This window comes from Megalobrama amblycephala, linkage group LG19 (genome assembly GCF_018812025.1).
Source record: "Megalobrama amblycephala isolate DHTTF-2021 linkage group LG19, ASM1881202v1, whole genome shotgun sequence".
Lineage (NCBI taxonomy): Eukaryota > Metazoa > Chordata > Actinopteri > Cypriniformes > Xenocyprididae > Megalobrama > Megalobrama amblycephala.
Window position 1 is genome coordinate 2,066,254 of NC_063062.1, and position 14,859 is coordinate 2,081,112.

The 14,859-nt window shown below is 34.6% G+C and overlaps 2 protein-coding genes across 5 annotated transcripts in view; both read left to right on the plus strand.

The window, feature by feature from the left end:
- The window catches only part of si:dkey-205h23.1 (AT-rich interactive domain-containing protein 3B), a 61,401-nt gene extending 58,112 nt beyond the window's left edge, over positions 1 to 3,289 (plus strand). Inside the window, exons 9-10 of the mRNA XM_048168666.1 lie at positions 1 to 779; positions 2,403 to 3,289. The exon at positions 1 to 779 is cut by the window's left edge and continues 361 nt beyond it. The gene's annotated coding sequence lies outside the window, so the exon portion shown is untranslated. The remainder of the gene's footprint in view (positions 780 to 2,402) is intronic.
- Positions 3,290 to 4,109: 820 nt separating this feature from the next.
- Positions 4,110 to 14,859, plus strand: part of LOC125253798 (collagen and calcium-binding EGF domain-containing protein 1) — a 71,457-nt gene continuing 60,707 nt past the window's right edge. For 2 of the 4 annotated variants that reach the window (XM_048167911.1, XM_048167914.1), the window contains exon 1: positions 4,398 to 4,499. Coding sequence is in view for 2 of the 4 variants with exons in the window: in XM_048167906.1 (XP_048023863.1) it covers positions 4,430 to 4,499 (70 nt within the window). In the remaining 2 variants the exon portion in view is untranslated. Of the gene's footprint in view, positions 4,500 to 14,859 lie in introns of all 4 variants that reach the window. The other 2 variants (XM_048167906.1, XM_048167907.1) reach the window with 2 other exon arrangements.

Consider the following 14,859-nt stretch of genomic DNA (forward strand, 5'->3'; position numbering starts at 1 on the left):
CTGGGCCTCATTCAGGAATCACAAGTGAAGCGTTCAAAAACACTCTTACTGAATCTAAAATGTCACAAAATTAATACAATGCAACGTAAGAATGGATTTATGAACGATTCATACAGAAATTTGCGCTTGTGTTTCACGAACGACGTCCGGCGTGTTTTAGAAAACGCTAAATACAATCAGAACGTTCAGCCAAACGACGGACAGGTTTTACAGAACTTGAAGATTTTTATTTAGAGTGTGTTTCGATCTGTCTTCTGATTATGTTTCGTGACTTTTATTCTGAATGAACTTTTTCTCTCAAGGTTCCTCATTTTACATTCATACCTCAAACATTCAGTGGTGGAACGTTACGGGAATGTCTTTTACCTCAGGATCTGTAGTTTAGACCTTTTCTGAATTGAGTTTTTATTTGTTTTTGTTTTTTAGAATCGATTTGAATTCGTCAGAATCAGAAATGCTGACGTGATTTTAGGACGGGACCTCACTGATTCTCTTCTATGCATTGGCCTCCCTGCGCACCGGCTCGCGGTCCGAACGCCCGCCTGGACCTGAGGACGCGGTCGCTAGGGAAGAGGAATTCCCGGAATCTTATAAGGTTCTTGGAAATGTGTCTGCTCAAACGTTTGATGATGTCAGAGCCCGTCTGTCTCTCAGAACAACTGTCAAATACCTCAGAAACCAGCTGAATGTGTCAGTAGATGTTTGAACGAGCGATCGGCCCGCTATGGGATCTGCTCCTACGTTTATTTCATCTGGATCTCAGGGCAAGTTTTGAATATGTGGGTGAATCTCATGAAAATCAAAAAAATATATATAAAAAAAAAAAAAAAATATATATATATATATATATATATATATATATATATATATATATATATATATATATATTTATATATATATATTTTCATGAATATTTTATATATATAAGTACTGTCAAATCGATTAATTGCGATTAATCGCATCTAACAAAAGTTTGTAAGAGTGTGTGTGTGTGTGTGTGTGTGTGTGTATATAAAGATATATATATATATATATACATACATGCACATTAATGCTGTCAAATCGATTAATCGCGAATAATCACATCTAACATAAGTTTGTAAATTGTGTGTGTGTGTGTGTAAAGACATATATATATATATATATATATATATACACACACACATACATACACACACACACACATATATTAATGCTGTCAAATCAATTAATCACGATTAATCACAAATAACATAAGTTTGTAAGTGTGTGTGTGTGTGTGTGTGTGTGTGTATATATATATACATACACACATATATATATATATAAATGCTGTCAATCAATTAATCACATCTAACATAAGTTTGTTAATATATAGTGTGTGTGTGTATATAAAGATATATATATATATATATATATATATATATATATATATATATATATATATATACACATACATACACGCACATATTAATGCTGTCAAATCGATTAATCGCGAATAATCACATCTAACATAAGTTTGTAAATTGTGTGTGTGTATAAAGATATATATATATATATATATATATATATATATATATATATATATATATATATATATATATATATATATATATATATACACACACACATACATACATACACACACACACACACACACACGCACAGATATCAATGCTGTCAAATCAATCGCGAATAATCACATCTAACATAAGTTTGTAAGTGTGTGTGTGTGTGTGTGTGTGTGTGTGTGTGTGTATATATTAATGCTGTCAATCAATTAATCGCATCTAACATAAAAGTTTGTTAATATATAGTGTGTGTGTGTGTGTATATATATATATATATATATATATACTATTACTTATCATTACATATAAATGCTGTCAAATTGATTAATCATGATTAATCGCATCTAACAAAAGTTTGTAAGTGTGTGTGTGTGTGTGTGTGTGTATATATATATATATACTATTACTTATCATTACATATAAATGCTGTCAAATCGATTAATCATGATTAATCGCACCTAACAAAAGTTTGTAAATATGTGTGTGTGTATATATATACATATACGTATATTAATGCTGTCAAATGATTAATCGCATCTAACATAAAAGTATGTTTATATATTTAGAAGCGATTAATCACAATTGATTTGACAGCATTAAAATATATATATATATATATATATATATATATATATATATATATATATATATATATATATATATATATATATATATAATTTTTTTTAATGCTTATATATAAAATAAGGAAATTGAAGCCTGTTTAACGTGTCTTGCATTTAATCGTCATGATATCACAATTTAAAAATCTTAAAGGTCCAACATTTACTTATCCAAAATATAATTTATCATTTCTTCCTGCTGGTTTTGGATCAAAATATCATGTTTTCCCAGAGGTTTCATGAGATTCACCCATGAATGGTGTGATGAAGTTCTCAGCGTAACCATCAAATCATTCCACAACCAAAGCAGAAGCTCCAGAGCAAAGTCCAGATGAACGTCTGGATCTCTGCGTGAACATCATCCTCTTTATCCACACTGACGCTTCAGGGCCTGATGTTTGTGTCCAATCTCACATTTTTGCTTTCCGTAACAGGAAGGCGTCTCTCTCAGGAAGTACTGTGATGTTTTTAAGTGAACTCTCATTATTTTTAAGATGAATATAATCACTCATGAATGCACGGGAGCGTTGTTGTGACGTGTGGAGATTTACACTACATACCTCATGCTGCCATTACGACGGGAAGCAAACGCGCTCCCCGGATACTGCGCAGAATCTGGAATGCTGGACGTGAATCCCTCGATTCTTTCGTTTTGTGTCTTTTTTTCTTGTGGCAAAACCAAACAAACATGAACTGTTGCATTTGTACAATCAGGTGGCCAAACCTGCTCACCTTAACCAAAATATCTGCCTTCAGTTCCTGCACAGCTAGATACCAAAGACCAGCCCGCTGCTCCTAAACACACATGACGTCGGCCTCACAGGTCAAAGGTCACCCGCATTATATGCATTTATTGATGCTGTTTTCAGAAGTGAGTGTTTCAGTGTCATGTGATCGACTCCTAGAAGATCTTCAGCTCGAGTCTGTATTATGATGATGTAACGGGTGACCAGGGAATGACCGGTCAGATGTTTCTGTCTGGTCTGGAAGAGGTTTGAAGGCCATATTGATGTGCTTTCTCTCTATTCTCAGGACATTGATTCTTCTGTTCCAGCTCTGATTCTCCATGTTTGCTGCAGCTCTTCTTCTGTTTGAACTGGATTAAAAACATTGTGCAGATTCTTTGTCCCAGTTTTATATTTTTGTTTTGTTGTGACTCTGTCTAATGCTTTAAAGGGTTAGTTCACCCAAAAATGAAAATAATGTCATTAATTACTCACCTTCATGCCGTTCGAAAATATTTTTGGTGCACCAAAAAAAATAAAAATAACGACTTATTTAGTGATGGCCGATTTCAAAACACTGCTTCAGGAAGCTTCGGAGCGTTATGAATCTTTTGTGTCGAATCAGCGGTTCAGAGCGCCAAAGTCACGTGATTTCAGCAGTTTGACACGCGATCCGAATCATGATTCGATACACTGATTCATAACGCTCTGAAGCTTCCTGAAGCAGTGTTTTGAAATCGGCCATCGCTATATAAGTCCTTATTTTTTTTTTTTTGGCGCACCATAAATATTCTCGTGGCTTTATAATATTAATATTGAACCACTGTACTCACATGAACTGATTTAAATATGTTTTTAGTACATTAATGGATCTTGAGAGAGGAAATGTCATTGCTCAGGCCTCACTGAGCCATCGGATTTCATCAAAAATATCTTAGGATTTGTAGAGCATAAACGGCCACCAGTACAGGTTTTTAGCTTCACATTTGGTCTCTTCATTGAGGGTCAAAGATGAGACTCTTTGTTTGACAGGAATAATGTTTCAGCATATAAAGATACTGATCCAGGAACAGGTTTAGGGTGCGTCTCAATTAACTCCCTAGTTCACTAGTCGGGGCTCTTATCAGGGAGTCGGCCATTTTAAGTGCTGTCTCAATCGCAAAATCCTTCCAGTGCACTGAAAAGTTTGCTCCCTAAAAAGTCCCACAATTCAATCCAATCCAATTTTTCATTATTGTTATTATTATTATGGTATTCAATTATATTTCACTATGAACATACAATTTGATCGGGACCCTTTAATGTTCAAGTCACGTGACGCCCGCCGTAAATTATTCAGCGGCACCTGTAAACTTTCCCCCCACTTTATTTAAAATTTCGCTATAAGTATTAGTCAGATCTATTAATATAAACACAACAAAAAAAAATTCCTGTAAAGATACGTAATGCTACGCCACTTAACGGTCACGTGATGTCGCGGCAGATATTCCGCGCTCTTTCAGCTGCTTTCATCACCTGAGGACGGTTAGCCGTGATGAACGCGCTTAATGTTGTTTCGGAGGAGTTTAACGCTACAGACGGTCAAAAGAAGGAGCTACAAACAGGTAAGACTATAATTTATTTTCTATGTGTGGTGTATTTGGTAATTATCGCTATGATCGTGATTTTGCGCTACCGTTATTCCGTTATATCGAGTTTTGCGCGCGCCCCTCTTGAAAATAAAAGTCCTTAGAAATCAAAATATAAACAAAACTATTCTCAGAACTTCAGAATATGTGAAATTTTTAGTCTGAAATGAGGTTTAACACAAAGCATATGGGTTATGAAGCCTTAACTAGGAGTTATTGCCATTACCTTCACTTCAAATACCCAAATAAGAAAAAAAATCAGGCGCTTTTGTAAATAATTGACATTAAAAAGTCGAAATTATGACATACTAAGTCATATTTGTAAGAGGAAAGATCGAAATTATAACATACGGGTGGATGACTTGACATAGGCCTACAATTCTACCTATTCATGATGTCATATACTAATAAAAATGGGTATTTGTTAAAAAAAAATATATATGTTTATGTTGTTCCTCTGACAAGATATTATTACAGCATACTCTAGTTCAAATATATGAACATCAAAATTGTCATATGTCACTGTCCGGGCAATGTGTGACCTTACTAATATGATAATATATCTCAGCAAAGTATAAATAATTCATAGATAGTGTACAGTTTAAGTAACAGAATTAGGCATTTTTAATGGACTCGTGTTGATGTCTGTGCATGATTTTAAAGCAGGTTCTGGCCAAATATGTTTCGTCCGTAAAATGGCCGTCATTTGGTGTGACATTACAATCTATATTTTGAACGGGCAATAATTTGGACATCATTATGATCAACCATGAAGTTGCAGTGTCATCTCTGGAGTGGTTTGGAAGGTCAAGAGGTGAGTTCTGACTTTTTAATTTTTAAAAAGCTCGTTATCTGATATATTAATTAGTGGTCAGTGTTTTGTCTTATGGTGTGATGTTATTTGCATAACATTTTTACAAATTTTACTTATTCTTAAAAATCATTGCTGCCATGTGGCAGTTTACATGCTAAGTATAAGTTAGCTGTTATTAGTTAACCAAGAGATTTATCTTAAATGAACAAAACATCATATGGTGTGACTGTTTTTCCATATTACAAACACCGTTTTTTTTTTTTTTTTTTAATAACTAAATATTAAAAAAAAGTATTGAATGAATTTAATGGTGAACATTAAATTTACCCATACAAATAATGTATTCCTTTTCGATTTTATACTTAATTTAACTGTTTCACCATGTTTGCCATGCTTTGCGTATTAAAAGATGCAATATTTTCTGTGTGTCAGGCAGATAACGAGAGGACACAAAAATACAGGGAAAGACTCGATGCTGACCTTGTAAGGAGAGAGGAGGTCCTGAGGGAAAGAAGGAAAAAGTACAGAGATCATGCCAGTTCACACAGAACTACTATAGAGAAGGATGAAAGTCTAGACCACAACTTTAACACAGGTACTATTACCAAGATTGTGAAGCTGAAATTAAGTTTAAAAAAAAAAAAAAAAAAAAAAAAAATTAATATTAAGTATTTTTCATTAACAGGTATAAAGAGAAGATACGAAGAGGAAAACGTGAGGCATTCAGTGTGCACTCCCTTCCTCCTTCAAGATGAGATGCACAAAAATACAAAAGAAGAAAAGAAGTGAATGCAATTATGAACCTGACCCCTCCATCTCTTGAAGCATCACTGAATGAAGATAATGCAAATCATACATTGTATGTTTTTGACTGGTATCTGATATTACTGATACTATGAATGTCTGTGAATCTAAAACATTCAACTAATTGTAAATTGATATTTTTTACTGTTTAACAATTATAATTGTTACAACACACTCTAATTTTAAAGTTCATGTTGAAGGTTCTTCATGTGAGATGGTGTTTGATTTACTCGTATTAGAGTTTCTTAAATAACGTTTTAAAACGATGATTTTTAGTCGTATTAATGTTAATTGAATTGAATTCATCGAATGTCGAATGCACATAAAATAATTTTTTGCATTGACATTGTGGTGTGCAGTTCATCATATAGTGTGACTGCATCATTTGGTGTGACATTCAGAATTGACAAATAATTATAAATCATAAAGTCAAAGGAACACAAGAGAAATAGTATCAGCAAGGGTCAGAAGCATTTTCTTAGATTTATAACAGGGTTTGTCTGAATTAATCTAAAATATCTGAGTGAGGAGAGATGTCTGTCTTTGCATGAGGGTTTAGAAAAATATTACTAAATCTAATGAATCTGCAAAACAAAGTTAAATTAATAACTTTGTCACACCATATGATAATTTTGAGCACAAAAGCAACAAATTTGGTGAATAAATCCAAATTCTAATACAAACACTTAAAAGACAATTAAATAGTCAGTACAACACAACTCAATATTTTTTTATGCCTATATATATATATATATATAATATGTTTTAATATCTTTTTTTTATTGACAACTAAACCTCACATGCTTTCTGTGTCTGATGCCTTTTGAAACCACTGAAATTCATGTGGAAACTTGAGTCTTTCATGTCAAGTTAACTCAGTCCTCAAGGTGGCGCTCGTGTGCAGAGAGTAAGAATGACACGTTTATGGAGTCAAATTAATGCCTTAAAGTTTTGCACAAAAATAAAGTTTTGCAAAACACAAAAAAGAATTGAGCAATAAAAAAATGTTTTGCAAACAAAAATAAAGAATTGCAAAAGGAAAAATAAAGTATTGAGCAGAAAAAAATAAGTTTTGCAAACAAAAATAATAAATTGCAAAATAAAATAAAGTGACAAAAATCAATGACAGCTGTAATCCTATTTTATCTTTGCCACATATTTTTCATGCTCAAACCTACTAAATCATTTGCAACGCTCATTTTATTCTGCGTTTCAGTCAAGCGTGCGCTCACGATACCGGTTTTCCTTTGCGCTGCACTTTTCTGTGCGGATCTCTTTATGGCACTGGTTTGACGTGGGGGTGGAGTCAAGAAACGGGGGCACGCCCCCGCGAAATGCATTGGAGGGGAACGTAATCAGCGACAGGTGAAATAATTCTTTGACATGGTTAAAAATAATGAATGGTTTGTTTTTGTTGGTTTGTTTAGCATATGTTGTCGCCAATTACGACCCCCTCCAATGCATTTCTTATAGTAATATGACCTGTCTCACTGCCTGTATCCACTTTTGTGTCCTTAAACATTCGTTTTTTGGGGTCGACAGCTTATAAAAACTTATTTCTGGGTTTTTTAGCTTGTTAGCTGTACACCTTGTCACACCGCAGCTTTTAGGCATTGTTCTGTTTTTTGTAATGAGTCAGAAAAGACAAGGAGGCAGCCTCATGCATTACAAAGTCAGTGGAGACGGTTGGATTGATTTTTCCCCCGGTTGGATTGTTTTTCCCCCGGTGGGCATGGTTTTCAGATTATAATAAATGCGCTCTGTCTCTATGCTTGATCTGTTCTGTTGCGATCTGCGTCTCCTGTCGATGACGTGTTTCGCGGGGGCGTGCCCCCGTTTCTTGACTCCACCCCCACGTCAAACCAGTGCCATAAAGAGATCCGCACAGAACAGTGCAGCGCAAAGGAAAACCGGTATCATGAGCGCACGCTTGACTGAAACGCAGAATAAAATGAGCGTTGCAAATGATTTAGTAGGTTTGAGCATGAAAAATATGTGGCAAAGATAAAATAGCATTACAGCTGTCATTGATTTTTGTAATTGATTATATTTTTATTTTTGCACTACGTTATTTTATTTTGCAATTTATTATTTTTGCTTGCAAAACTTATTTTTTTCTGCTCAATACTTTATTTTTCCTTTGCAATTCTTTTTTTTTGTTTTGCAAAACTTTAAGGCATTAATTTGACTCCATACACGTTCTGTCAAATGATTTTTGTGTGGAAGTTGTTCAGCTGTAGTTTTTATTGATTGTATTTTTCTCTTGTAACAGCATCACTCTTGGAGTTTTGTGCTTCTCAGTATTGAATCAATATAGCCTTGTTCCAAAATGGATTAAATTCATTATTTTCCTCAAAATTCTACAATCAATACCCCATAATGACAACTTAATGAAAGAAGTTTGTTTGAAATCTTTGCAATAGAGGGTATGCACGTGACGTCACCGTCGACCGTTAGGACAGCGGTCACGCCCACTGAGTGGCACAAAGACTGAGCGGCAGCATTGGTTTTCAGCGTGAATGCAGTGAAAAACACACAAAACACTTCCAAAACGGGAAAGAGCTTTGTGACTGACTGTACAACTAGCTTTGACACAAAACCCGAGGTATATATTTAAAGACTGCCGAAAGCTACAGAAAAAAAAGAGGCAAATGGATCACTGCAATTCACAGAAACAACATGGATTTGCAGTTATTTTGTCAAAATGTTGAATTTTGAGGTAAAATCATTCCATATATATTGTATTGTTATATATTATGTTGACAAATCATCAATTAAATATTTTCCATCTTATATTATGCATAATTGTGTGTTTTAAAATAAACACTGACACAAACTATACTATAAAACTATATATGTTTTAGGGCTGGGCAATGTGACGATATAACATTGATATAAGTGATTACACGGATTTAAACCTACCTATATTGTAGTTATATAAAATATTCACAGGCAGATTTGCTTTAAGAATTTCCCCGGCGTCAAATCAGCCACATATAAATGTCTGGAAACACGACTCCTGGCTGCATGTCAATATCCATGGATTAGGTTTATTTGACAAGTTGTAAGAAACACTTTCGAGTCTAACCTTTAGTGTAATCGTTTGTTTTACTCGCGTTTTCGCAGTTTCCCCTATTAAATCCAGTCACGCAGCAGGTTCTTCTGCCACTCAGTCCAGCTGAGGGAGCGCGTTCCGGCGAGGGGCGGAGCCAGACATTGTTAACATTCGGGGCTTAGCCCAAATCTATATTTTTCCAGTGACATTTAATTTTCTGTTAACAGCTTTACTGACATGAAAGAAGCTTTTTTATAGTATTCTTGAGTAAAGTTCATAAAATGTACATGATTTGGCACTTTAATCTGTAAAAGTTTGTTAGGTATACCTCCTCTAGAGGGGTCCGGGGGCATGCTCCCCTGGAAGAAAATGTAGTACATTTTAAGGTTAAATGCATTAATCTGGGGCACTTTGGAAGCTCAAAATTAAGAGCTTCAATCCATGTACAGTGTGCAAATTGACCAAAGAAACAGCATTGTACCTCGACATGAAAGAGGGTTTAGTTCTTTTTAGTCTGTAATATCATCTTTTTAGTTGTGATATAGTGTCTACATCGTTTTAGGTGTTTTAGGATGCCAAACAATTATTACAATGAAATAATAATATAATAATGTTTTAGGCCTATATAATTATTCATATGACTAATATCCATATATTGTTAAAAAAAAAAAATGCTCTCTAAATAAATTACATTTTTCATTAGAAATTATAAGACTTTTGTACTAATTTCTAAGATAGGCCTAAATCCTTGAACTTTTATTTTGATCAGCAGATCACTAGCTGATCGCGTGAGAAAATGTGCGCACTTGCAGCGCAGACAGACTGTATATATATACTTAATCACTATATTTTGCTGTTTTATAAAGGCACAAAGCCATATCACAGTTTCGATTTTAGTTCGTTGGCAAAATACAACGTTAGAGATTTACATGTTTTAAATTTTCGGTTCATTATGAAACGGTGGCACCTGGTCATTAATGGGAAACACTGAATGAACGTTTAGCTGACAAATGTGCCAAAGTTGTATTATCAGCTGTTATATCATAACAAAAACCCTTCAACCGGACCGAAAGAGAGTCTCGAGGCCTGCCGCTGCTCTGAGTGAGTGACAGGAGGCGTGGCTCTGCTCTGAGTGAGTGACAGGAGGCGTGGCTCTGTACAACTGCGGTGTGCGTGAACGCGCTGTCGGAGAGAAGAGCGAGAAAGCGCTACCGGTAACGCTGTATGTAGGCCTATGGATAGTACTGTAGAAAAGCGGTATTGAACTGTTTAACATATTTTAATAGAGAGATATGTTTAGAAAAATGATATTTTGACAGCACTGTTAAGAAACCTCAAACCTGAAAGATTCGGGGCTTGACTCAAAACATTCAAAATCGGCTGGCGCCGCCCCTGTGCATACCCTCTATTTATGGATGATGGAGGCCACTGTGTTCATTGGGACCTTCAATGCTGCAGAAATGTTTCTACCCTTCCCCAGATCTGTGCCTCCATACTAGACAGTTCTATAGAAGTTCATGGTTTGGTTTGTGCTCGGACATGCACTGTTATCTGTGTGAGCTTATATAGACAGGTGTGTGCCTTTCCAAATCATGTCCAATCAACTGAATTTAGCACAGGTGGACTCAAGCTGTAGAAACATCTCAAGGATGATCTGTCGAAACAGAAGAACCTGAGCTCAATTTTGAGTGTCATGACAAAGGCTGTGAATACTTGTGATTTTTATTTTTATTTTTAATAAATTAAAACTTAAACTTCTTTCACGTTGTCATTATGGGGTATTGTTTTGTAGAATCTTGTGGAAAATAATTAATTTAATCCATTTGGGAATAAGGCTGTAACGTAAAATGTGAAGCGCTGTGAATAGTTTCCGGATGCACTGTATATGTCAAGCACCAACATACTAAACCATAATTATGAGATAAAAAGTAAAAATTGTGCCTATAGTTATAATTTCACATTTTTATCTCATAATAATGATTTATGTTGTAATTGACTGATTCTCTGAACTTCTGTAATCATAACTCATAATAACAGCTTTGAAATTGAGCATTTTACTGAAAACAATCAAATAATATTTTTGTAACGGGTTATTCTCACATGATGGATGTTGGACCTAGTTATGTGTTGCTTGCAGATATCTTTTTTATATTTATTAATATCTATATTTTTGTTAGTTATTGACAGCTAGATCTTCTCACATGCTTTCTGTGTCTGATGCATTTTGAAACCAACCACTGAAATTCATGTGGAAACTGAGTCTTTCATGTCAAGTTATCTCAGTCCTCAAGGTGGCGCTCGTGTGCAGAGAGTCAGAATGACACGTTCTGTCAAATGATTTTTGTATATGGAAGTTGATCAGCTGTAGTTTTTATTGATTTTATTGACAGGAAGATCTTGGAGGAGTTTTGTGCTTCTCAGGCCTCGTCGTGTTGAGATTTGTTGGATTTTTTTTTTTTTTTTAAGCTGGCAAATTTGAGCACTTACTGATTACAATTAATGCTTGAAGATTTAATTCTTTTCTTGATTTAAGTTCCTAAACCTCCTCTATGACGTGCATTGGGTGATCATGAAAACAATACAACCTTGTTTCATTTTAATTAGGAGAAATCCCATGAAAATGCCTGTTGAGCAAAAACAAGGTAAATGTTGGACATGGAGTTTTGTTTGCAGTACAAGACATGGTTCACAGCTTTAAACATGCTAAGCTTTACTTTAAATCTTCTACTTTGTGGTTCATTTTGTTTTGTGTTTTTCAATATGACTAGCAGTTTTTGTACTATTTAAATTTCATGAACTCCATAAAAGAACCATAACTAGTCCATATGACTCCATAATCTGTCAACTTTGTAATGAACATATTTTAACTTTTTTCCAGCAGTGAAGCTCTAGAAACTAAAGTATCAAAGAAATTTGAACATTTTCAAGAACAAAATTCTTCTTTTTTTATATTTTCTAACTTAAGAAGTATTTTGTATTTTAAAAGTATTTTGTATTCCCAAAAAAACTTCTTTTTCCCTTAAGAATGTTGTTATTTTATTTACTTAAGATAAAACTTAAGAATTCAAATTCTTGAAAAGAGTGTAAACTTGTGCTGTGCTGAGAATCCTTTACCTAATTTGGTGTTCCTGGTCAAATATGCTCCGCCTTGTAAATCTTAAGCAACTTATTTTAGAGTGAAAGAAGTTTATTCGGGTCAAACAAAGTACAAAAATTATCAAAACAGTTTGGAGAAGTTGTTACACCCTGTGTGAGCAAAGTCAGCAGCTTTTAGTCCAATGCCATAAAATTAAAGGCACAGTTCACCCAAAAATAATTCTGTCATTTACTCGCCCTCAGGGCGCCAAAATCCATGTTCAGATAATCTTTGACATGAAAAAGTGCTTAGCTGTAGAAATCTATGCATAAATAATAATAATAAAACCCTGTTATTATAATTAGACAGCATTAAGGTTCAATTATTTAGTATGCATACTTTGGTTCCACACGTGTAAATTATTTCAGCCAAATCTATAGGCTATAAAATGGCCTATAATGCAGAAATAGATTAATTTTCTCTGAATAACATGTCCACACATTTGAGAAATGATCCCGATACTGTTAAATCGATTAATTGTGATTAATCGCATCTAACATAAACGTGCATATATATGTATATATAAACTTATATGCGATTAGTCAATTCGAGGGCGAAATGATTATCGAAATGAGGCTCATTTCTTTCAGTAAATGTTTTGTGTATCTGCTGTGTACATTTTTGAGGAATTAACAGCCACAGCATTTCAAAGAAGGAAACAAATTGTGACAAGTTTCTCAGTGTACTTTTAGAGTTACTGAACATCTGATTGTGTGGAAACCAATCAGTGAGATTCAGATGTTGTCAGTCACATCCTGTTTGGTCATCAGTAATTTGCGCCATGACTGAGAGAGAGTTAAAACAAGAACATTCGAGGTTTTACTTGAAGTCTTTAATCAGATTCCTTTCACAGGAGTCAGTGTGTGAAGAGGTGAATCCACCAACACACTCTGAGGGAGTAATTCATCATCATCCTCATCATCACATGTAAAGACATTCATTCCAGTTTCATGACCTTCTGGCGCTGGGCGTGTTCGACCTTCACTTCCTCATTCATGTCCTCCAGCAGATGCTCATGTTACTCTGATTAATCAGAAGATTTCAAATGTGGAAGTTCACAGTGCAATAAATATAAAAATATAAATCAGCAAGTTTAAATAGGAAAAATAGACATCTGTTGGCAAATCTTACACACATCCATGTATAAACAGGTTAGTCACAGTGGTTAAGACATGCTCTCTATATATCACCTCCTTATTGCACATTCATAGCCTTCACTCACAATAAATATGACTCAATCGCATCTTCATACAAACACAGACAATGCATTACAGTCTGAATCACTGGATAATGTTTGAACAATTGATTCTAAAACAATTGATTTCTGTTAAACAACATTTTACAATTGAAACATCAACTGGAGTGACTGGTTGTGAAATGTTCATAAACCACAACGTTTCACAACCTTCAACACTCTTTCTTTACACAAAATAAGACTTGAATTGATATTTCATTATCTAATGTAATTTATACGTTATAAAAAAAATAAAAAAATCTTAAAGTCTGCTGTCGATGTTGAATAATTCAATGACATGCTCTTACTCGTCTTATCTATATTTAAAGGTGCTAAAGAGGATCTTTTCGTCAACTGAGAAATCAAAGACTGTTAGTGAGTTTTTGAAATGAGCGCATGCATAAGAACAACCCCCCTCCTTCACAGCTCATTTCGAGGGAACGCCTCCCAAAACTCGTGCACGAGTGTTTACCACCGGCATTCGCTGTATCGTGTTAGTGGATTCATTATGTCGGACTCATAATCTGCAGTTGTTACTCCTGACAAAAACATCGCATGTCGTCTCTCACAAGGAACGTCACGGCAGTGATTGATAAGCCAGAGGGCCAATCGTTTACGCGATCATCGGCTGATGTTTTTAAGGCCCTACCTCGTGCACAGATGATGTATATTAATATTATTACTTTCAGTGCACCTAATAAATAGTCTTTTATCAGTTAGTAAAGACAGTTTCAATTAATATTGCAAAAATGTATAAAACAAAACATCCTCTTTAGCACCTTTAATAATCCTAAATGACAGATTGTTAAACTTAAACACCTCTACATATAAATAACAATCGCACAAGTCGTGCTTTAGATGGTCAAACGTTCAGACACGTCGACTCGTTCTTCATTTGCTCGTGTTCGAATATTAGCGCGTAAATAAACGATCAGAACATGATGCAAATGAACTCTCATATTTGAGCTTCGTCTAGTTCTGTGCAGCTCAGTTTTATTTAATGATTTATTTTTGTCTACTAAACTAATGTAGCTTGTTTAGATCAAACGGGTTTGTACGATCACGAGGAATCATTGAGTTTGTGTCCAAATGTTTGATCACATGACTGAAACGCTGCTGATCATGAAAACAATAATTTATAATCTCTCCACATCCTGTAAAAATTGTGGAATTATGAAATCCAAACTTATTCTCTCCCACATAACCTCGTGTGTGTTCATACTCTTGTGACTCACTCACGATATTGCACATTTCTGTAAATCTCTGGTGTATGTTGGCGTATTTACTCTGTTT